Genomic DNA, 25831 nt, shown 5'->3' on the forward strand with positions numbered 1-25831 from the left:
TGATCTGCTCTCTGACAGTAAAAAATGCAGCACACTGTGCTGCTCTCTGTTGGAAATAAAAATGTGTAACATATCTTCCAAAAGTCATGGGACACTTATTAAGAGAGATAATTCAAGGATATTAATTAAAATCATTATCTACACATTAATAATTGTAAAACATGGCAGTACCTGGAAAATAGAAGTTTTTATTCTTTCCTCTAATGTTGTATCATTCCAGTTAAAGAGGTGTTATTAGAAACAGCTTCGTTGGCAAGACAATGCTTCCTCTTGACTTTTCCTCCCTTTCCACTCTTTTCTCCTCACACCACCGTTTTCTGTATGTTGCTCTGAGTGTTCCCTTCAACACTCTCCCGACTTGTCAGCCTGACTTCTACCTCTATCACCTCTAAGTCTCTTCAAATAGCATCATCTCTGTAGAACCTCCCCTGGCCGCCACAGCAGCCCCTTCTGCAACCTTCACATTATTGAGCCCTCCATTCTTTCTCCTATTCTCTTGGATGTAACACATTGCTTTCTGCAATTTTACATACATGACTTCTTTCTCATAGACGTGATTATTATTATCCATGTACATCTGATCCGCTGTAATCATATTGTGCCTTTTATCCTCTCATGTTAACAAGGGACAGACTGAAGTTTTGGGGATCTATGAGTGAACAACTGCTGGCATTATAAAGGTGGAAAGGGGGCTTGCAGAGTGGATCAGTGTGCAAATGTTCCCAGGGCAAAGCCTGACGACCCACATTTGATCCTCAGGATGCACACGGTGAAACGAGAGAGTGGACAGCCCTGATTTTTTCACTGACCCTCCACACATTTGTTGTGGAACTAGTACATCCAAATATACATAAACACAAATGCCAAAATTAATTAATTTACTTAATAAGACCATTAAATGAATGTAATGTTTTAAAGAAAATGCATAAAGGCAGTAATAACAAGATCCAGAGCAAGAAATTCTGAGATTGACTGGCTAAATCAATGAGGTCAAGACTTTGGGTAATAAAAATTAAGAATCTTTTAGCAAGAATAAAAAGAGTCAGAGTGGGGATGTGACAACAAGGCATAAAATCTAAAAAAAAAATTAATGTTTCATGTAAGTGGAAAAATACTATAAAGGCCTATGAGAAAAGTCACAATAAATTCTTTCTGGAGTAATGTGTTTTAGGATGTTGTCCTTATGTAGTAGAACACAGGGGTATGATGACAGGAAATGATCAAATAGCTAAAGGGATTGGTGATAGGAAGTTATGGCAAAGAAGCACTGAGCAGAAGGAAGGGCCATCTTGTCTGCTGTAAAGATGAGCTTATTACCAGAGGTCACATTCCAAACTTGTCCAGAACAAAGGAGGAAGATGAGTGTAAGCAACTTTTAAAAACAAGCTTGTCCTCAACCATTTGCTGTTTCAAAGGAAAAAAGTAAAACGATCTTTTTTTTTTTCTGTGTAGTAGTTGTATTATCGGTAATCTAGATTGTTATTTTTTTTCCCCTTGACAAATCAGATAGTTAAAACCTTTGCTTTCTGGGAGGAATCTTAGCCAAAATTTTGAATCCCAAGACAGAACACCTGCCCTGCTTCCTGGAACCTTGACTATTTAAAATATTTCTTTAGGGATGTAGTAAAAGTCTGACTCCTTGGATGAAAAAGAAAAGTTTTTTTAATAGAAAACCTCAGTGTTCTGCATCTGCTGCTAGTATTCATGGTGATATTATGAGATTCTAATTTCCCCATTGTGTATCCTCCCTTATGCTACCCTGTGGGAAGAACATTTATTTCAGTGATTCCAAAACTGAATTAGCGAATACGCGCAGTGCAATAGATAAGCTCTCCACCCACAGAAAAATTAATATAACTATCTCCTTCACACACATAAACATTATTACTCAATTATTTTCCTTAAATGTCCAACTGCATAATCACCTTTTCTCTGTACAGGTATCTAAATTCTGCTTTTTTTGAATGAGTAATTCATGAGTAGAAAGGCAAATTATTAAAATCACTATGGAAAACGTGATTGACATTCCTCAAAATGCTGAAACAACAGCCACTGTTTGACCAAGAAGCTGAGCTATATTATCTGCTGCTGCTAGCACTTTCCAAAGAAAGGAAAATCACTGGATGGGTTAGGTGTTTTATGCCCACTGCAACACTACTCAGAACAGCCAAGATACGCAACCAACCTAGGTGTCAGATAAAGAAAACCTGACACCTATTCACAGTGGATCCTTGTTTATCCATTAAAAGTTACTTAAGTCCTGTTGTTTGTGGCAACACAAACGGAACAGGGGACATTGCGTTAAGTGCAACAAGCCAGACACAATACAACAAATACACAAAAGGAATTCATCTCCTAGAAGTAGAAAATCTAATTATCTAAGAGGTAGTAAAAGTGTGGGTGGGGAGGGGGGTGTAAAGGTGTGGATAATGATTACAGAAGTTAAATGTACAGGAATAACTGCTAATACTCCATAGTATGGTCAGTTGGGTACCAATGGTTGACAATACTAAACTGTATTTCCAAATATAAAGTTCAAAAGCTTCTTAATATCCCCCCAACAAATAAGATAAATGTTTAAAATTATGTATGCCAATGACCGTCATTGGATTCCTACACAGCATACATGTATATTGATGTATCTCGATGTTCCCATCAGTATATGTAATGATTATGTGGCCACGTCTACATTTTTTTTTAAATCTATGATTTCCTAGATCACAGCCCTTAATGAACATTTTCTTCCTTCATCTCCTCCTGTTATTCTTCTTTCGCTTAAGCTTCTGTACGATTTCATTAATGTTTAAAATAGAAACAAACCCCAGGCAGGGAAGCCTTCATCAGCACAGCTGCCCAATGCAGGGATATAGGAAAACCATGTCATTTGTACACAGTCACACGACAAGGCAGAGGAATTCAGACAAAGAGTGAAAAAAAAAAAAAAAAAAAAAAACCAGAAACCAGAGAAAGCATATTGGGCTTTGGGCCAGCATCTGAAAGATGAATACAATAGAAGCAAAGTCAGGGGTGGAGGGATCTCTCCTTTAAGAGTCAGGACTGAAAAATATCCTACTAACCTAATAAACTTCAGGGTGACTTTGTAATGACAGGCTAATTCAAAGTGTTTTTCAGTACATATGGAAGTTAGCTCGTCTAGAAAATAATCTGCTTCAACAAATGGACAGGTTCTTATACTACCATCAACTAGATATGTGTCTATTAATAAAAAAACACATTTTTGAATCCTGATAGAAATATATTCATTCTTCCATAAACAAAATAAATTACGTGAAAAAAAATGACTATGCTTGGGTAGAGGGCACTGTTTGAAGTAATGTCCCTGAGCTCTCTCTGAGTGGGCAGTCTCTCCAGTCACTTCTAGAGAAGATTCCAGAGCAGAGCACATGTGGTATTCAACCCCCTATTCTATTGTTCTCCTAGTCAGTCTTTCTAACTGGGAACCAAAACTATTGTCATGACTTTTATTTGTCTATGTTTCCCCTTAAAACACAGAGAACTTAGTGATTTACCCCTATAAAGCTATCATTAATATTTAATTGTCCCACATACCACAGCACTGTTTGAATTAAACTCCATCGTTTGCTATTACTACGCTGTTGACACTGTGGATGAGCAAACAGAAGTGAAACATGAAGACTATTCCACAGTTCTTGCTATTAATAAAAAGACGTTTCGGCTTCTGCTGGCACTGATGAACGACCTACAAAGAGTGTCATTTTCTCCTTTACTTCTCTCCTTTCCTGCCCTCCACCCTACTTGCTCCCATTTGCATGATTGGTAACTTTTGTTTCCTAATCTATTGCACCACATCCTTTCATTTCTATTTTAATTTAATCACTGACTTTGATTAAAAAGAAGCATATGTGCCTGAAGTGTTTCTATGAGACAATACCACCACATGTACTGTTGATTCAGGAATTTATTTAGTTTATCCAAAAGAGTCATTATCTCCCAGAGAAGTTATGATTTGATAAAATTGTTGTTTGCTGTATTTATGGGGCTTTTATTACAGTATTAGCATTAGCTGACATTTATAGTTTTGTTTATTGTTATCCAAGAAGATTTTAGATTTTGCTCCAATTAAAAGTTAGTGTTAAACTAACGTTTTCATGTTTCTGTGGGGATGATCAGTAAGACATTGCTTGAAATACTTGTTTATCATTTCCTTATTGGAGTTCATAATAATAATAATAAATATTGTTCTTAACATTATGCTATTTTTTTTAATAATTTGTATTGGGGATCAGCTAGAGCCCAAAGCATTTCACTGAAAATATTTACTTTAGAATATATGGGTTTAAATAAACCATTGCCTTTGAACAGCTTGTAGGTCAGCAGAAGAGTTAATAGTTTTATTATTTAAAGCGATCATACATGAAAGATTATGCATGATTTGTCCAGACGCTCATTCTTTATCAATAATCTCTCTCTCTCTCTCCCTCTTTTTCTTTTTTCTCTGTTTCCCTCTCTCTCTGTCTCTCTGTCTGTCTAATACAGAAATTTAAAGTAGAAAACATTGTCATTTTATGATAATTCAGGCAATGGACAAAATCCTTAAAATGAAGTTTCCATACAATTAGAAATGTGATTACCTAATTTTCCTTCCTATTCCCTGGCGCTGAAATCAGGGTCCTTCACAGAACATTAAATATCACTTTCTAAAGCATAGATCAGTATTTAAAATGCTTAAGTTACATCTATGATGACATGACTTTTCTGTCAAAAATATTTGGTTTTAAGATCTAGAATTATGACATATTAAGTCATTATTTATTCATGCCTCTCAAAAATACTCAAATCTTTATAGTTCTGAGAATACAAGTTGCACTTGCCACACCTTTACTTTACTTAGAATCGGGCACAATGTCCCTTATTTATGAAAAAGAATATCTTTCAACAATTATAAATGTAATAAAAGGTAATCTACATAACCATTGAATGCAAATGATATTACAATATTTACTATGTATAAACAAATAATTTTGTTTTGCATTCAAAAACACATTGCAGAGGTGCAAATGTCAAGCACAAAATGCTTAATAAAGTTTCTTCAAGCTACTTATGAATATGATAATTTAATGCTCTGCATTATGCATGGCTACAAAAATGAATAGTGGCTTTGGACTAGATCCCCTGCAGGGCAGTAAGAGGTAGGTATGCCTAAGAGGCAGCTTTAGTAAATATCGCTTCTTCAGACCTTCTGTGCCAGCTCTACTGAAATAAATGCATTTCTCCTAGCATGCCATACTCCAAAGCTCTGTCTGAATCTGAAGTTTGCTCTCCCAAAATATTCTCCCTGTCTTGTCTAATTGAAACTTCTGCTCAGATTCTAAGACTTGGCACAAGTGTCACATCCTCTTTGAAATACTCTGTGAGCTTTCAACATGGAGCTGACTACCTCTTACTTTGTGCTTTCTGTGCAAACATCCACCAGTATGTGAGCAGCTGTGTGCTGGTTCTTAACCTCTCTGTCTCATCTACTAGGCTAATATTCCTTCAGGGGAGACTGGACCATATTTATCTTTCCATATCCTGTGTTGAGCATTGTGTCCGTCATAGAAAAAGTGTGCAAAATAAATTCAGGTTGAAGGAACAAGTCTTTCCACACTTGCCATGAGTTTTGTGGTTGTTTGTTTGTTTGTCTTGCTTGTTTTTTGAGATAGGGTTTCCCCATGTAGTTTCAGAGCCTGCCCTGGAACTTGTTCTGTAGACAAGGCTGACCTCGAACTCACAGAGACATCTGCCTGCCTCTGCTTTCCAAGTGCTGGAATTAAAGGCGTGCGCCACCACTACCTGACTTCTGCGTACTTTTTGATAAAAGTACATATGCTGTTTTACAGCTTCATAATAGCAGGATGATATCTGCAGTATTGATGAACAAATGTTAGGGTATGCACCTGTGTTGTCCCCCAAACACGTCAAAGCTTAGACCCTGGTAGGTGTTTTTTGGGAGGAATGATACATTTCAGAGGGATGAAGATCTTATGTGATGGGCACAATCCAAGAAGATTTGGGGATCCCAGGCTCTTCCTCTTTTATTTTCTTTGACCATGAGGAAGAAAGTGTATGGTCTACCATATACTTCTTTTTATTGACAACTGGCACACTTACCAGGGCCCCAAAGGCAACAAATCTGCCTAGTTGAGAACTGGAAATTAACGTGTGTGACAAAATAAACTTCCTCTCTCGTTAAGTTGATTATCTGTTGCTGATTAAGCAAGAGAGAGAAATGGAATAACCAATCTTTACTGCGGACATGCCCATCATGCACAAAGGCTCTCTGTTTCCCCGCTAGGAATTTGGTTCTATCCGAAAAGCTAGCATCAAACATGGTGTTTCAGTGCTGTTGAAACAATAATACGCAGAAATAGGCCTGTATAAATGCTAAATGTATATTTATAATTTAGGCAATTAGAACCGCCTAAATTCTATCACAAACATCAGTACCTATGTTGTCATACTACTGTTGATAAATGTCAATTTCACACTTAAATATTAGATCTTGTAATTCATCTATTTAATAAACACATTGATTTTGTGTACTTAGACAGTTTTAGGAATTGGACATATTATAGGACAAAATAATGTCTTAAATGGACATAGATAGTTTGTGGGAGGGCTAATCCTTTCTGCATGGTGTGGGCCCTTTACATTTTAGAGGAAAAGGGATTAATCCCTCATTATCCAAATATTAACCTAATTACATGTATGATACATCTGATGTAGAATATGTACAACATCTTGTATATGTTTGTACATAACAGACTTAAACCCTTTTTATTTTGTTTGTCCTGGTATTTTGTTCACTTGTTTCTTTATATGTTGTTCCAAAAATCAGGATATGAAGAAAAGTCACGTATTCTAATTTCAAATCAAATTATCTATAATGTCCTTAAAGTTTAAATGTAGAGTGTCTTCTATAGCAAATTTTTTTGGACACTGGCTCCTCAGGAGCTAGCATGGTTGGAGGAGGTTTGGAACCTATGGAAGATGGAGCGCAGACGGAGGAAATGCACCAGTGGGATGTGCCTGGCAATTTATACTTTTTCTGGCTCTGGACTAGCTCTCTCCTTCCTGTCTGTTGCCACAATAACAGCTTCTGTTTCTATCACCATGAAGCCCACTGTACTGCTCTCACCAGGAAGACTGACTCAAAAAGTAAAAAAAAAAAAAAAGGGGGGGGGGTCAAAATAGATTGTCACCCCTTCAAATAACTTTTGCTATGTATTTTGAAAGGGCAACAACAACAACAACAAAAAGTAACTCAAAAGTGTCCCTTACTTCAATTTACAAATTCTCTTTATAAAAGGGGAAGCATTTTAACTGATACCAAAGAAATTTTGTAAATGAACGTAAGAAAATACAGTGAATAATTACCGGAAAGTGTTGAATAACTAGACAAAAAGAAAAATTACTAGAAACATAAAACCTTTAAAATATAATAAAAAGAAACCTGGGAGCTCTTCACAGACCAGTAAATAGCAAGGATATCAAACCATTATCCCAAGCCTTCCCATCAGAGAAAGATCAAGAAACAAATCTTCACGAGTGTATTTTCCAAAGTATAAAAATTTCATCCAACCCTTATCGAACTCTTTCACAAAATTATATAGGAAGGAGCCCTTCTAAATTCACTTTTTGATAACAGTATCAAATGTCGCTGAAGCCACAGAAAACACAATTCAAGAAAAGGAGATGAAAGGAAATGTCATTGCTGAATACCAAGAAAAAAATGTGCAACAAAATACTAATGGATAAATTTAACACTTTATTAAATTTAACACCATGACCAAATTAATTTTATTATATGGATTAAACTATAGCTTAATAAAATACACAACACTTTATAAAATGAATAACAAAATAATGATCTTCTTAATAGATGCCAAAATGGCAATATTTTGTCCTGATTTAAATCTCAACAAAGTAGGTATACAAGTAATTTATTGCAATCAAATAAAAGCTGTATGTGGAAGGCCTACTAGAGGTACCACATGGAATAGTGAAAAATTGAAGGCAGTTCCTTTAAGATCAGGAAGAAGGCACAGAAGTGTATTCTTGTGACTTCTGATCAACTTACTAGATTCTTAGCTAGAATAGGCAATGGTCAATATACCTCTGTAGGCAACAGCGCAGAGGACCCTGTGGAATTTAGGCAGTTAATTACACCACTCAGAAAAGGACACATATGGCTTCTACCACCTACATTACACATCTAAAATAGGTATTTTTATAGAAACAGTGCAATGGTGATTGTTGGAACTAATGAGAATCCTCAATCGGAATTATTAACCAGCCAGTGGTGGGAAATTTTCGTCAGCCAATGATCTTTAGGGAGTAGTGAGTGGGATCAGGTTAAGGTGTGACTTTCTGAGTCCTGAAGAAAAAATGCCCTACAGCCCAAGGGCTCTCTCTCTCTCTCTCTCTCTCTCTCTCTCTCTCTCTCTCTCTCTCTCTCTCTCTCATTCCCATACACAACTAACCTTGGACTACTCATTTCTGTTTAATGAGTTTGCCCCTTATAATAAGAGAAAAAATATACAGCTTAGTAAAAATCAATAAAAAAATTATAATTGGTCTATCTTTTAGCTATCTTTTAGCTAGCCTGTTTTTTCTTGACCTGAGGTAATTCAACAAGCCAGCATAAAATTTTACCTTCACAAGAATCTATTTTAGGGTTTTGATCCATATCTTTATGGGTAATGCATACTTACAAATTCATTTTTAAAAGTAAGTGTAATGTTGGTTCTTCAGACATTAAAAGAAGAAAAAAACCACTGTGTGCAAATTCGATCCAAAACTCTTCATTTTATACATTCATTTTTTTTTCAATTTAATTGATAGGCTGTTTGAAATTTTAAACGTTAGATCAGAACGAATGTTTGCTTTGTCAGAGTTAATGGCATTTGTATAAAACAAGACTGTGTTTTGTTTGTTGTTATTTTGTTTTGTTTTGCTTTACAAGTTTGATTTTTCTTTTATTGAAAACAGATGTTTTCTACCCAGGAATCCCCAAGGATGACCCCAGCTAAGTTAGACTTCTAGCAATAGTAGACAGGGTGCCTGAACTGGTCTTCCCCTGAAATCAGATTAGTGACTACTCTAATTGTCATCATAGAACTTTCATCCAGTAACTGATGGAAGCAGACACAGAGATCCACAACTAAGCACTAGGCCTAGCTCCTAAAATCCAGCCAAAGGGAGGGAGGAGGGATCGTATGAATGGGGGTGTCGGGGGGAGAGATCAAGATCATGATGTGAAAACCCACATAGACAACTGACCAGAGCTCATGGAAGCTCATTGACTCTTGATTGACAGCTGTGGAGCCTGCATCGGTCCTGACACCAAACTAGGCCCTCTGAATGTGGGTGACAGTTGTTTGGCTTGGTATTTTTGTGAGGTCCCTGGCAGTGGTACCAGGATTTATCACTGGTGCATGAGCTGACTTTTTGGAGCCCATTTCTTATGGTGGGATACCTGTTCAGTCTTGATACATGGGGGAGGAGCTTGGTTCTGCCTCAACTTGAAATGCCATATTTTGTTAACTCCCCATGGGAGGCCTTACCATCACTGAGGTTGGGGAGGGTAGAGAGGTGAAGTGGAGGAGGAGGGAAAGGAGGGGCAATTGTGGTTGGTATGCAAAATGAATACAAAAAAAATACAAAAAGAAAATAGATGTTTTTCATACAATATATTCTGATTGAGGCTTATCCTCTCCCCGTTCCTCCCAGTCCTCCCATCCTTTCCTCCCGTGTGGTTCCCTAACTTTCTGTCTATCTTTAGAAAACAAATAAGCACCTAATGAATAATAATATAAGATTTTTAAAAGTCAAACAAATCAGAACCTAGCAAAACCTGCTCTTTCACAGAGAGCATAAATTACCTTTACCTGTGTATTCGAGGTGAAATCCTGCAGCGGAGACGCTGATATCTGACTGGAAATTTAGGTATAAATTATTGGATGTACTGTTCAGAAGGTGGGGTATTGTTGTCCCTGAAATGACAGTTGAGATGGGTCAAGGATCATGTGAATAAGATCAAAGCAAAAATAAAGAGCCTAAGTAAACTGGTCACCAGTCAACACATTGTAACTAAAATTATGTATTGGCCAGAAGCTTTTGAGAAGACTTAGCATAAATGTTTCCCCCTTCATTCTGTTTTATTTCACTGTTCCCGTCTCCAAGGGGAATGACCTGTGAAATGACTTCAGATAATTCCCCAAAATAAGAAATAGACAGAAATAAACAGTGTGGTCAGAAGCTGTTTTGAATTTCAAAGTGATGTCTATATCGTGTGTGTGAATTAAAAATAAAGTTTAAGCCGGGCGATGGTGGCGCACACCTTTAAACCCTACACTCAGGAGGCAGAGGAAGGTGGATATCTGTGAATTTGAGGCCAGCCTGGTCTATAAAAGCTAGTTCAGAACAGGTACCAAAACTATACAGAAAAAAACCCTGTCTCAAAATACCAAAAAAAAAAGATAAAGTTTATGTAAAAGTTTTCATGTATTTGTGTTATTGAAGCAGTTGTAACCTCATAGTTTGTATACGTTCAGCAACAGACGCATTACAATAAATTTCTGAACTTCTGAAGCAAATAAACCTTGTTCCATTCAATTATTGAATTCAAAACTATAAAACACCTGCTTGAATAAATTAGTTCCTGCCTATTTATTAAAAAACTCTAAGGAATTCAATACAGTTTCAAATGACAAGCATTGAAGATAATCGTCCTTTCTGTGTTGAGATAAAATTCAAAGAGCGTGAGTGGTCAGGGCTGCAGATATCCTGGGAATATTCATAACAACTTTACACTCGCTTTGTGCAAGTGTGTGTGAGAAGTCCTGGTGACTGCTGGAGGATGTGCGAAGAATTTCGTATCGACTGCACCTTGGTGTTTAATTGTCCCTGATCTAACTCTGTTCCTTAGTGGCATCACTGTCACCGCAGAAGCAGGAGGTAAACAGACTCCAGAAAGGTCAGGGGATCTGCCTTAGGTCTTAGAGGATCTTAGTAATTAACAACTCAGCTGCTGGTGACTCTCTAGCTGGGCCCTGCTCTCAAGGATAGGGGAGCTGGACAACCTCTGGCAATTTAATCTCCGTAAATTTCAGTTAGTACTGAGACCCACGGAGGGCTGAAGTTAGGAGGTATCTGACAGGGTAGTCAGATGTCACCCACAGCTGGCGTGAAGATTTACAGCTGTGTGCCATTAACCACTTTTCTCATCAGTGAACCTAGTAGGAATAATATTGCTCTTAAAGAATAAATGCAAGTATGTACAAAGATTTATAAGACTGCCTCTGTCTGAATCTTTATCTAATGTGCCATTTATGTTTAAACCACACCACTTCTGCCCTAGGTAATTATTCCTTTGTTCATCAGTGATTCTCAATAACTGCTTATCTGTGACTTCAACGCCTCTCTAAAAGTTTAAAGCCATTCATCCTTATTTTGATATATCATCTAAACTAAGTTCACATTTTAGCAATGCTTGTATTTATACTTCTAGAAATTTTAAAACATAGCTGTTAAAAAAATCACAAAGTAAAAACTCCTTACTTCTGCTAATGTGTGACGGAGGATACTTAGAATGTGATGCATGTCATCCTAAGAACCTTAGCAATTCTCATAGACGATTTTTAAAAGCATCAATGTCTTAAATAACACGGTGGGCGCTTTCATTTTGTGTCTCCCTCTAGTAGGATTATGTATAGATAAATTAGTCTATAAAACTGTATTCATTCCAGGGAAATAATTTTACGTTTCCTTTTGGTCACTTAACAGTACTTTATGGCATCTTTCATGGTATTCAGTCTCTAACATTATTTTAATGACATCATAGTATTCTACTGGATGAAAAATCATAATTAACTGAAGTATAGCCATATTTTTAATTATGATTACTTTATTTATCCTAATTTTTAAGAATAGGATACACATAACAATATTAATGGATCCTAATAAAATTAAATGTTTAAGTATTTTATTAAATATATAAATAAAATATTTGTATTTGCATAAGAAATCAATAAATATTACAAAAATACAATTAGCATGCTGTAAAACTTAAATGGGCATGCTACCACTTCTTTCAATATTTTAAAACTTTTTGTAATTTAGCTTATTGTGTATGGCTCATAATTAAACCTGTAAAAATTTTGGGGAATTCTTTTAATTTTTGTTCTGTATTGGTAACTATATCTTCACTTAAAATGATCTCAGATTTCCCTTTTACCTGAATAGCTTCCAAGTCTCGGTGCGTTGTTGTCTCCCCCATCGTAAAAGTCCAGAGAATCCCAGTTATGTTCCGTAGCAAAGCTGACTACTTGGACCTGTGAAATAACAGCTTCTGGTGAGAATTAGGATTTCTAAGCAGGCATGCAGTCCAGAGATCCCCCCGACTAGAAGGGAGATCTCAAGGACAGACTGTTGCTGGGTCCGGGCAGATGTCCCTTGGGGGAGAGGGAAAAGTAGGTGCAGTAACAACCTCACAGACAGGTTGAAACAAGTTTGGTTTATTTTAGGAAGGGGTAAAGCCTATATACTCCCCACCCTGCCCAGGAGGGGGTAATCTGCTGAGCTGGCATCTGCTGAGGTGACATGGTATCTGCCCATAGTTCCACATCATCTCCTGTCAGACTCGGCTGTTCTTGTCAAAGCCCTCTGCACAGACCCAGACTGGCTTTCCGCTACTGCGCATGCTTTCAGTTCCTTAAAGGCTTAGTCATCCCGCAACAGATCAACATGGTTGTGGGATTTGATAGATGGTTCAGCAAAACTGATCTTGGACATTTGTATTGCTTGCCTACATGAACAAATTTGCATGAGAGAAACGTTATGGAGCAACTGAGAGTGCGCATGATGGATTTAACACGGAAGATCCTTGTCCGCCATCTCAGCGGCGCCTATCTTCATTGAATGCTTTGGGTTAAGGTGCTAGGAATTCAAACTCGTGTTCCAAACAATTAATGCTTTGAAATTCTAGGCTTCTGATTTTTCCATTGCTTTGGTGTTAGAAAGAAATAGATCTGTCATTCACATGTACAGAGGATTTTGTATTCAATAGGCTTATCCTTGAACTTGTTTCCATATATAAAAGCATTCGATTTTTCTTTAATATTTATATTTTTGTCAATATAGACAGCCGAAGAAAATATTTTATCATAGATTTGTATGGGTCTTCCAAAAGTCATTTTTATTAATGTCATCATAATAGTCAAGTCACCTTGAAAGTCCCTCGAGTTGAGAAGGCAAATTCTGGGCTACAATTCTGTGTCTATTAAATTTTATTTAAAGAAAGTGACATGTGCTACTTTGGTGTACTTCACTTGGCACAGTATGAGGTTTCCAGGAACCCACAGAACTCACAACTGTGGATTCCATTCTGGTGCTCAAAGACGGTTTCGCAGTTTCAAAGTCGGAAAGGAAGAACGTTATTTGAATGCATTCATTTTAGCTTACTGGAGTCTGTTTTTAAGTACAGGCACTCACTTGCTAAGTCATTACGACAATCCCACTCATTAAACAGTCCTTTTCTGCAAACCAGCCCCCTGTCATTCTCCTTTGCAAGGGAATGCGGCACTGCTGCTCCAGGGATGAGTGCCACATGGCAGCAGATAGCCTGCCTGCATGGTTGGCACCTGATCTAATGCGCTGTTCCAGAAGAACAAGGAGTAAAGCTCCAACCACTACTTTCTTAAACAAGAATTCATCCCTGATCTTTGTCTGAATTTTTCTTTTCTTCATCTGTGAGTAAAGAAAAAACACATATACATATATTCTACCTATGTAATAAGAAGCTTCTAAAGGAAGGAAATTATTGAGTGAGTGGTGTTGTGGATGAATCAAATTACAAGGTGGACTTAGTGAGGTGTCAATGATCCAACTTATGCACCGTGGAGAGCATATTTATGTAAGGAGAAGCATGAATGCACCATTAGAAGAACAATAGAACAGTGACAAGGAGTGAAGTTTAATGACAAACACACATGAACACCAGCCAGGGTCACTGGGCATGAAACTGCCCGATAACCTCTATCTCCACAAGTTTCAAAGCCTAGGGATGCTGATAATCAACCTGTTCTTCAAACTGCTCACAGAAGTCACTGTAAGTCGTCTAATTTACAGAGTCACTAAAAATTAAGCTAGATCATGTGTGTCGAAGGCTTAATTTATACTAGAAATTGAAAACTCAGAATCTTAGCAGAGAAAGGTGGGGAGAGAAAGTCATTAAAAACTAAACACGAGGGAAATAATTGTGCAGTTAAAAGTATAATTATGCTTTCAGTTTTCTCTTAAAGGATGGAGAAGTGGGAGGGAGAATATAACCAAGACGTCTCTTCAGGTGCAGAACTGAATTGGGTGCAACAAATGTGAATGAAAAAGAGAGGTGATGAACAACTGAACTAGACAGGATTCAGAAGAGGTACAAGAAACTGGTGTCATGAGTGCTGGCATTGGGTGTCTGCAAGAGACCGAGACAAATGATACAAGAACAATTTCTGTTTTCCCCTGAGTTACTCAGAACAGAGACACAGAAGAACGAAATATAAGACTCTCTAGGAATGTCTACTACAAGCAGAAGAGGATGAACAGTCGTTGAATTCTGGATTCGTCAGTGTAAACCATGACCATTGGATCCTAATCCCTGGAATTTAGAAATATTACCTTATATGTGTATTGTCAGAGAGGTGTGCTCGCATCTTTTTGATACAACTAGGTGGGAAACATTAAGATACATAAAAATATATATTGCATTGAATTTATTTTTTTGCATTTCTTCACTGTTTTCTGTTTTATTGTATTTTTTTAAATATAATTTTTTTATTGAAAAAAAAAAAAGATTTCCGCCTCCTCCCCGCCTCCCATTTCCCTCCCCGTCTCCCTTTTCCCCCCTCCTCCCTCTCCTCTCCCCCTCCCCCCCACTCCTCTCCCCCTCCCTCTCCAGTCTGAGGGGCAGTCAGGGTTCCCTGCCCTGTGGAAAGTCCAAAGTCCTCCCCGCTCCATCTTGGTCTAGGAAGGTGGACATCCAAACTGGCTAGGCTCCCACAAAGCCAGAACATGAAGTAGGATCAAAACCCAGTGGCATTGTCCTTGGCTTCTCAGCAGCCCTCATTGTCCGCCATATTCAGAGAGTCCGGTTTTATCCCATGGTTTTTCAGTCGTAGTCCAGCTGGCCTTGGTGAGCTCACAATAGATCAGCCCCACTGTCTCCGTGGGTGGGTTCACCCCTCGTGGTCCTGACTTCTTTGCTCATATTTTCCCTCCTTCTGCTCCTCCTTGGGACACAATGCCACTCTTGGGAATATACCCAAGAGAGGCCCGATCATATGACAGGGGCATTTGTTCAACTATGTTCATAGCAGCATTATTTGTAATAGCCAGAACCTGGAAACAACCTAGATGTCCTTCAATGGAAGAATGGATGAAGAAAGTGTGGAATATATACACATTAGAATACTACTCAGCGGTAAAAAACAATGACTTCTCGAATTTTGCATGCAAATGGATGGAAATAGAACACACTATCCTGAGTGAGGTAACCCAGACCCAAAAAGATGAACTTGGGATGTACTCACTCATAATTGGTTTCTAGAGATAAATAAAGGTCAGTGAGTCTATAATTTGATCTCCTAAAGAAGCTAAATAAGAAGGTGATCCCAAAGAAAAACATATAGCTATCCTTCTGATTATGGGAAGTAGACAAGATTGCCGGGCAAAAAATGGGATCTTGGGGGAGGGGGGGAAGGGAGGTAAGGGGAGATGGGGAGAGAAAAGTGAGAAGGGGAGGTTGGGGGGAACTTGGGAAACGGGATGTTTGGGATAAAGGAAGGTCGGATAGGGGAGCAGGGAAGCACACATCTTAATTAAGGGAGCCATCTTAGGGTTGGCAAGAGATTTGGTGCTCCCAGGTGCCCAAGGCGATGTCCCCAGTTAGTTCCTGGGGCAGCTGAGGACAGAGAACCTGAAATGACCCTATCCTATAGCCATACTGATTAATATCTTGCATATTACCATAGAACCTTCATCTGGAGATGGATGGAGATAGAGACAGAGACCCACACTGGAGTATTGCATTGAATTTAAATGTGGATGAGAAAGCAATGTGCCCACAAGAGCAGGAATAAGACTGATGCGGCCAAAGCCAAGAGATAAGTGTTGCCATTCAATATTGGAGACAGCGGAAGAATTCCTCAGAGATCTGGAATAGGAGATCCACTGTCAGTTTTATGCTTGAATGCTAAAGCAAGATTTTGATAGTCACTTCTAGTTCATTGAGAAGACATGTAAGTGGTTAGATGGCTATTTGGTTTCTGGTGATCTGCTATGGTCACCATAGAAATCTGATACAATTTGTCACAGAGATTCTAGGCAAATATAGGCTGTAAGATGAAATAGCCAGAAAAACAAAATAAAATAAAAGAACAACAACAACAACAAAAAAAAAAAACCTAGCAGGCCATGTTCTGGAATCTTTTCTGATATGCAAATAAATGACTGAGAATCTACAATGACACAAATTTAAATAAGAGAAAAAGAAACTGATCTAGCCGTTTGAGAAGTCTGCATGGGGTAAAACAGGCCACCATGGCAGCAGGACAGCTTCATGATGGAGAAAGCTGAATCATTTTATAGCACCTTGCAACAAGTTAAAATCTTCTGAGAGAAATGAACCTCAATTAAGAAAATGCCTCCATCATGTCCAGGTATAGCAAGCATATAAGGCATTTTCTTAATTAGGGATCATTGTGGGTGATACCATCCCTGGGCTGGTGGTCCTGGGTTCTATAAGAAAGCAGGCTGAGCAAGTCGGTGAGAAGCACCCCTCCAGGTCCTCCCTGTCAGCTCCTGCCTCTAGGTTCCTGGCCTGTTAGAGGTCCTGTTCTGTTTCCTTTGACGATAAACAGTGATATGCAGGTATAAGCTGAATAAACCCTTTCCTGCCCAAGACGCTTTTGCTCAGCAATAGAAACACCGATTAACACATGCAGTATGTTTCTAATTATTAAAATCAGGTATTTATCAGAAAAATATATTCCTTTACTCTGGACTCTTAAGAACTTAAAAAAATCCATCTTGGTAATAATTGTGTGATCAATATTTCCCTATAAGTTGGTAAATATTTCTTTTCTTGGTAAATATAACCTCTTGGGAGTTGTCCCAGGTACACGTTGATAAGATAGAGAGGGAAATACAAAAATCTATTGCTTGCCGCATACTTATCACATTATATTAATACAACAAACAGATCTTTATGTTGTTGCTTTTCCAAAGGACTGTCAATCATAAGTTATTGCCTAATATTCTTCTCTAAAATTTTTCTACCAAAGGTTAACTTATTTCAACTCAAGTCTGATTAAATATTCATATAGTTCTTTAGGCATACATGTTCACTACCATATCTCCCAAATTAAATGTTGCTTAAACCTGCAGATTAGTTATAAAACTATAAACATTCAAGTTTACAACATAAGAGATGCATTGAGTATGCCTTTATCATGATGGAGTTATTTTTCAATGTGGTCAACAGAATTTCAGAGTATTTAAGAGTATTATATATATTTCATGCTATGAGATTTCTAAATAGTCTGCTAAAGCCACCTTCTGTTTTCTGAGAGGATACATTAAATAAAGTACTTCCTTAGTAAAGGTTTTGTATTGGCATTGACCTGTACAGTTTTGAGAGTGTTTTCCTAACACGAGTGATATATAACAGTTTTTCTACTAGTATCTTATTAGTTCATTATGCACTTCTAATTCTCCAAATCATTCCAAATCCACAGCTTGAGGAAGTGTCCATTGATTTTTTAAAAAAATATTTACTGAGTTTGTAGTGCCAACTCCTGCAGTAGCTGCCAGAACTGTCTTGGCCACTGCCCTCAAGAGCTTACAGATAATTAGTAGAGAATAGGAAAATCAGATTAGTCTTAGAATAAAAATGTACAAGGGGGAAATTAACCTTTTCATCTAGTTTGTAGAAGGTTTATCAAATATATATATATATATGTATATATATATGTAAAACAAAAACTAAGGTAAAGTGAAGGCAAATAGGGAGAAATACTGGGTAGTGTCAAATAGAGAGGAAATAATGTTCACAGTATCCACAGGAAATAGGATGCCATGCAGCTACAGAGGAGGAAGTTGTGAACATAACAAACTTCAGAAAATGAGACCTGAGTAGAGAAGGAGCGACTGCTGTGGAGGATTAAAAGCGATGCTGAAATCTGAGCTCTGTGAGAAAGTCAGTGATAGTACGGAATTCCATTTTAAGGAATCATTTTTTGGATGTTTGGTTGGTGTGTTATTTATTTTGTCAAGAATAAACAACAACAACAAAAAAAAACATGTCTAAGACAAGGATGAGAGCCACATGGTCTTTTGTGGTAAAAGTACAAAAGGAAAGAAATAGAGACCTGTGAAACACCATCGCAATCCAGTCTGTTATACACAGTATTAGACAGAATAAAAGTCAACATTTCTGGCTTGAACACTGAATGGGGTTGGGGACATCCTGGTATAGAGAATGATAAAGGAAAGTGAATGGAGATGGGACTGCCCTGAGAGAAAGCACAATGGGGGAATCATTTTGAGAAAAATTGAAGAAGTCACTATTGGATAGCTTAACAACAATTTAAACTGAAGACATCTAGTATCTAGTTCAGACAGTCTAAAGCTGGGGCTAGAGATGTGGGATTCCTGTGTTCATCCAAGTGCTATCAATTGTGCTCATCATATTAAAAAAAAGGGGGGGGGCTTTGGATCTATTCTGTTTTGCTGTTTTTTTTTTTTTGTTTTTGTTCTTGCAACCTGTTATTACGTTGGCTATCCTTAGCTCTTAACAGTTACTGTGCACATAGAAGTAAAGAATCTGCCAAGAGGGTAATATGACCTAAAATAAATGGACCTCCCATTCCGAAAAACATGAACCAGGTGAGGGAAAGTTACTAAAATCCGTGAAAATGTTGATGTAAGAACTAAGGAGGCAAGGAGGGTTTCGAGAGTGCCAGGGGAATCTGCAGGCTTACATTGCGTTGTCTCACTGCACAGATGAACAATGCAAAGGGTTTAGTTCTGCAGGTGCTTATGGGAGAGCAGCTTGATCAGAGCATTAAGTACTAAAGCTCCACTGCTGATTACCAAAAAATAGGACATGATAGTAGAGAGAAATACAAGTTTTCTAGATTATCCTTTTATGATGGGATCGAAGTGAATAAGCTCATAGCATATAAATAATCAAGGCTATCCTTCATAACCTTTTAAATAAATGAGATGATAAAAGTTCAACGTGAAATATTTAATAAATAAATAAATAAAATAACAAAAAAAAGTTCAACATGATTCTCATTTCTGAGTACAACCCGGGGTATGAGCAATCCTGAAGTCTTTGTTGATTCTAATCTTTTTTCACAATATGTATTTTGGTGAAATCCAGAAAGGGCTCATGGGAGACAGGAGGTAAATGGGCCCTTAAAGAGGGCATTGCATGGTAGAACACATGTGATATATTATTAAATTAGAAGACAGTATACTTTAAAAATATACTTATATTTAAAAGTATAAGTAGGAAAGGGTAGAAGGTGAACTAACTAAAACAAAAGATATGTAAAACATCTTTATACATATATAAAGATGTATAAAAAACAGATTTGTGAAACCCCATTCCTTTGTAAGCTAATAATCTATGTATGACTATATATGAGACCAGTATTCTGCATATGAGAACAATACCAGAAAGCAAGAGTTATTAAATCAAAATCTCAGTGTCAGATATGGGGCACCGCCTGTGAATTCTGAATCACGGAAGCCCACTGCAGAGGCCCCTCCTAACAGCACAGGTCATTGCCAGTGTGCTTGATTAATCACAGAACAAGAGGGTCCAACTCTCTACCTGAAGACACCACAGGCTTTGGCTTCTAGGACATAGAGAAATCAATCTCAAACTAACAAGGAAAGTTCTTTCCTGGTGGGTAGCTTTCACAGTACCGGAACGTGTCGTGAGGTCCTGGATGCAGAAAAATTGTCATTTTTCTTATTCAGTACTGTATTCTGCATGCGCTAATACCAATCTGAATGAAAGGAGGTGCCCACTGCTGCAATATTGGCATGGTGGTGACTGGATAATCAACTATTTCTTGATAGGATGGGAGGCCTATCCCTGGGTGGGAATTTGTGCATGATGCTGTGAAATTGGTCAAAAGCTCAGGGGTGTGGAGGGCTGGTGGAAACCCATTCCTCTTGTTTTACTAAATGCTAATGTTGTCTACTTGCCCTCCAAATAGTTATCTTTATGCCCAAATATTGTTACTGCTGCTCTAAGCTATGTTCAAAGGATCTTGTTTGTTTACAGTGGGTCCTGTTTCCTATACAAACTTTACATTTGGTCAAAGAGCTGAGAAAAAGTGGCTGGGAATGAGAAGGTGCACTCAGATGTAGATAAGACATTTATTTCAACTCCACCTCCAAAGCTCAGGGAACATTTTTAAAGTAGGGCTAAGAAGAATGTGAGTGCTGAAGCAAGGGCAGGGGTCCTCCTGTAAACTGCCATTCTCTGGATATAACAGAGACAATGCACTTACAAACTCTTAGTAGCTATAGCTACCTACAGGAGACCTATGCAAGAGACACTCAAGATTCAACACTGGTGGAGAGGCTGCTGGGGCCCCATCCACACCTGAAAGCTACCACACACACAGATGGCCGCTAAGGAAATAAGAGTCGACTTTTCCTGAGGGGTATGGCTGCTGGTATGCTTCCTATGCTCCAAAGGATGTTTTCACACCCATGATAGCTTTAATTTTTTAAATCATGTTATTCATGGATTTATTTATTATTATTCTCTCTGTCTTTGTTTCTGTCTCTCTGCTTGTGTGTTGTCTGTCTGTCTCTCTTTCTGTGTGTGTCTGTGTGTGCGTGCACACTGAAACTTTGAGAGTGCCACAGTGCCTATGTAACAATCAGAGGATGACCTGCAGTGGCTGGTTACCTCCTTCCTTCATGTGAGAGCTGGTAGCGAACTCAGATTACTAGGCTTGGCAGTGAGCTCTTTTAGCTGTTAAGCTATCTAGCAACCTTGAATTTAATAATCTAAACACAAAAAAGAAATTGTTCTTTGCCATTTATTGTCCTGCTTTTATAATAATACCCCCCAGTGTTTGGGTCTCCCTGAGATTATCTTCACAATTTCCTATTTTGAAGATCTGCTCTTCCACAGCAGTGTTCAGATGCATTGCCCCTGAGAGGTGATTCCATCTTTAGGTCATGCCAATCTTGGAGGTGAGAATTAGACCACTGCTAGAGTTCAAAGCCAAATCTGAGGAAAACATTAATTAAATACTGGTCAGGTGGACGGGCTCGGGCCAGGTCTATACCCAGGTTTCTGGAAAATATACCAGAATTAAGTATGGCAAGGAATTAAGAAGGAAAACCCATAATTCATTGCATTCCCCATCAGGTCCAGTCAAAGAGAAGCATACATCCTGATGTACCGCCAGCCTGTAAACCTCCTGCCCATGTGTGGTCAAGCACATGGTAGCAGATGGGTCAAACAAACAAACTTGTTTAGGGGTATGAATACCGATACCTTGGCTTGTTATCTCCCATAAACAAAAGCCTCCAGCATTTCAGGAACTATCTGTCCTTGGGCAAAGGGCTTGCAGAACAGAGAGGCTTGCAGAACAGAGAAATTTTTGTGTCATGGATTTCTTAGGCATAGTAATTAAAACATAAAATATACTTGAGCTCTCAATTTAGGGCTAGTAAGTCATTGAACTATTCAGAGATCTGAAACTTTAGCAGATGGATTTTACTTGGAATAAGTTACTGGAGGTATGACTGGGATGAATTTCTTTTTACCTTAAGCCTCCTCCATTTTCTGATGGAAATAGTCTAGGCCAGAGATGGCCAGACTCTCTGATATACATACCCCTTCAGTTGCCTTATTTCATGATTCTGTTTTGTGTGTCAGATTTTTGTTTGTGTGTTTGTTTTTGTTTTTTTTATTGCCTGCTTTTTTGCAACTGGATTTGACTTTATTTTATTTCCAAGTAAAAAATTTCAGTTTCAAATATAATAAATATATTTCTATTAAGCTTAATCATGTCGATCCAAACCATTTGCTAAACTTTAAAAAATAATATGTGTTCTGTCATTTCTGAAAATATTAATTCCAAATACAAAATGAAAAAAAAAAAACAAAGAAAAATATTCTTACCTGAATGCCAGCTCCCTCTGGCACTGTGATCTTCCAAACACAATTCAAATTGTTGTCATAAGGCTCAGGATATCCAGGAGACAAAATAGTCCCTTTGCGCTTAGTTAAAACTCCCCCACAGGGCACTGCAAACGAAGCAGCAGGAAAGCCAGTTAATTCTAATACAGAGGATTAAAATAAGACAAAGGTCAGAGCGACAGCCTCAAATACTGAACAGTTTTGTGTACAAAACCACATCACATATGTTTTAACCCTCCAAGCGCACTGCAAAAATACCTACAGAAATTAATTAAACAGCATTAATGGGAGAATATCTAAAATCCCACAGTTACGATGATCATTTTTGTTATAATCCATAAAACTTCACCGACTGTGTTCTCAGACACAAAATGAAGTGAATGAATTTCAATTATTACATACACATAGAGAAGTTTTTTTAAAATTAGTATTTGAAGTTATATGGCCCATCCTTTATTATTCTATGAGGGGTAAGGGGATCTTTTGAAATCTAATATTGATCCTGGTAGTATATACTATGAAAACATTCATTCAGTCCACTCCATATCACAAGACTTCTAATCCCTGCTGTACTTAAATTCACTTAAGACTCCAACTGTCCAAACTGACTATAAAATCTTTTTTTCTTTATCCCCTGACTGAGAAAACAGAGTCATTAAGAAGCTAACAGATTTCTCAGTAAGTGATGAGCCTGGGATTTACATCCTGGGGTTTGGATCCAAAGTTCCACAAGGGAAAATAGATACTTCAATGGTTATTATCAGTCTACAAGAGAGAGCAATATGTTCTGTTCTTCCTCTTAAATCTACACGAAACTCAGCTGAGGTTCCAAGCTCTTTCAGAATGTACGTATGAGATTAAGGTCTCGTGTCATGAATAACTTTATTCAGATTCTGGGCACTGCCTGATTCATAAATTTTGAATCCTCTTTTCTTTGAGAATGTTCCTCAAATTCATCAGAATGTCAAGGTCTTAATCCGTGAAATGAAAATACTACTGAATTCAAAATGCTTTGTGAAAAAGAAAATGTCGGACAAGACTGCTCTCTCGTTTCCTGACTGTTTAGACCCCAATAATCACACAGAAACTCTATTAATTATAACACTGCTGGCCTATTAGTTCAGGCTTTTTATTAACTAACTCTTAACATCTTAACTCATTTTCATTAACCTGTGTATCAGCACAAGATTGTGCCTTACTGGTAAAAATCTGGCATCTGTCACCTTTGGCAGCTACATGGCCTCTCCCTGACTCCACCTACTTTCTTTCTGTGTCTCTGTTCAGATTTCCTGCCAGGCTTTACTCTACTAAGCCATTGGCCATAAAAAGCTTCTTTAATAAGCAAAGGTAATAAAACATATTCATAGCATACAGAAAGGAATTTCACAACAAATATTTTTGATGTGAAGAAACTAGTCCAATTGATTAAAATATTATAAATAATTAACATGTTAGATTTTTTTTTTGGTTGCAACTGTTATTATTTTGAATACCAAAAGGTGCTTTGTTGGTTGAACATTTTTTCCTAATTTGCCTATAATGGTAGCTATAAGTAAAAATATAATTTAAAACATTATATATATATAAGAGAGGAGAGGGAGAAAGAGAGAGAAAGAAACAGAAACAGAGACAGAGAGACAAACAATAGAAGGGGGAGCACCAGTGAGGTCTTTGTGTGTCCCGCCCTCTCTCTGCATTATCCTTTTGAAACGGGCTCTCTCACTGAACCTGACCTATGCTGTCAGCCATGAAGCTGTCTCTGTTCCCCAAGCACTTAGATTGCAGGAATGTAAAATTCTCTTCCTTGTGAAGCACAGTCATACCTACCAAGCCATCTCTCCTTCATACATGCTTATCACCAGATTTACATAAATAAATCACAGTTTTGTGACACTTCTTCAAATGCAAAATTACAAGATACTTGCTTGAATAAGACAACCAAAATGTTACAAGTAACACTCTTTTATAGTCATTTGTCAGGCTTTTTGTTCTTCTTCTTTTTTCTTTTCTTTTTTTTTCATATTTGCATTAGCATGAGTATGTGCATGTGTGTAGATACCCTCAGAGGCCAGAGATGATGCCAGATCCTTTAGAACTGGAGTTACTGGTGTGTTTGTGAGTAGCCTCTTGTTACAAACAGATCTCCTAACCACTGGGCTCTGTCTGCTGTCTTATATTACATACAATGCCAGGGCAAAACAAAAATTCAATTACACTGATTAGGAAGTATTTTGCACCTTTAAAAATATTGACAACTCTTCTATAGGGATCAAAAATATTCTGGAAGGACTGGAAAGGGAATCATAAAATAATTGCTCCAAAAATAAATTATAGACAGACAGACAGATAGATAGGTAGATGAGAGATAGATAGTTGATAAAAATAAAGGAAGGAAAATGGCTCACAAAGTTCTTTCTGATCCTTGGATGAATTAATACACTACATTTCTTCTCTTACATCTTTATACTCTTCAGTCAAATTCTCATTTTCTTTGCCTGACATATTACATTCATCATAACCAAGGCTTTCCTCTATAATTTATACATAATATATACTTGCAAATTTCTGTCAGAATGATCTTTCTAAAGTTATAAAATAAAATGTTACTTCTCTGTTAAAAAACATATAAATATACTTCATTTCATTAGCCTCGTTCCATCTAGCTAATCATCATCCCTCCATTTTTTCCATTTTTAAATGGAAAAAAGATTTATTTCCATATCTTTTGCAAACAGCAAGTGTTCACCTCAGGCTGTATACACCTCCTCCAATATCTTTAAGACGAACATTGCTCATTATGAATTTCAAAATTCATATGTCCAAATAATAGCTTTACATTCTTCCTCATTCCTCTCTCCTGGAACTCAGTGGATGCTGATGTCACTCACTGTTCCTCTGCCATAAAACCAAGAGTCGTCTTGATTTCTCTTTCTTTCCACCACATATTCAATTTCTCAAATCCCGTAATTCTCCTTAATTCTCTTTCCACCACATATTCGATTTCTCAAATCCCGTAATTCTCCTTAAAATAGACACGTTGAGCTAGAGGCGTGTCTCAGTCAGTCAGCGCTGATGCTGCAGGGAAAGCCTGATGGCTCGACTTAGTTCCTGAGCACTGGTTAAAATCGTGCAGATGGTTCTGCATCTGCAATCCCAGCAACCTCCAGCAGAACATGCAGCAGAAACAGGAAAATGGATCAGAAGCTCATGGGCCTGGAGTGTGCAAAGCAGTGGCAGTAACAACAGAGAGCCTGCTTGAAGAAGGAGGAAGGCAAGAAGAGACTCCTGAAGTCATCTTCCCACTTCCACACAGGTATCTTTATATGTGTAAACCTGTACTCACTAACGTATGTGTGCACACATATAGGCATGCACACACATACACACACAAACACACACGATAGATGATAGATAGATAGATAGATAGATAGATAGATAGATAGATAGATGATAGGTGAATAGATGGATAGATAGATAAATAGATGATAGAGTGATAGATAGATGATAGATAGACAAATAGACAGGTAGATTAATGATAGATAGATAGTATATCCTGACTGTTGGCAAATCTCATTT

The 25831-nt window shown here is 37.6% G+C and overlaps 1 protein-coding gene across 3 annotated transcripts in view; it reads right to left on the reverse strand.

Moving 5' to 3' along the window:
* Csmd3 (CUB and Sushi multiple domains 3) overlaps window positions 1-25831 on the reverse strand; it is a 930239-nt gene that overhangs the window by 109841 nt on the left and 794567 nt on the right. For all 3 annotated transcript variants that reach the window (XM_050162609.1, XM_050162600.1, XM_050162593.1), the window contains 3 exons: window positions 22238-22362; window positions 12260-12356; window positions 9912-10016 (listed from right to left, as the gene is read on the reverse strand). In XM_050162609.1, coding sequence (XP_050018566.1) covers window positions 9912-10016; window positions 12260-12356; window positions 22238-22362 — 327 coding nt within the window. The remainder of the gene's footprint in view (window positions 1-9911; window positions 10017-12259; window positions 12357-22237; window positions 22363-25831) is intronic.

Source organism: Alexandromys fortis, unplaced genomic scaffold, assembly GCF_014885135.2.
Source record: "Alexandromys fortis isolate MF-2015 unplaced genomic scaffold, M_Fortis_MF-2015_v1.1 scaffold_17, whole genome shotgun sequence".
Lineage (NCBI taxonomy): Eukaryota > Metazoa > Chordata > Mammalia > Rodentia > Cricetidae > Alexandromys > Alexandromys fortis.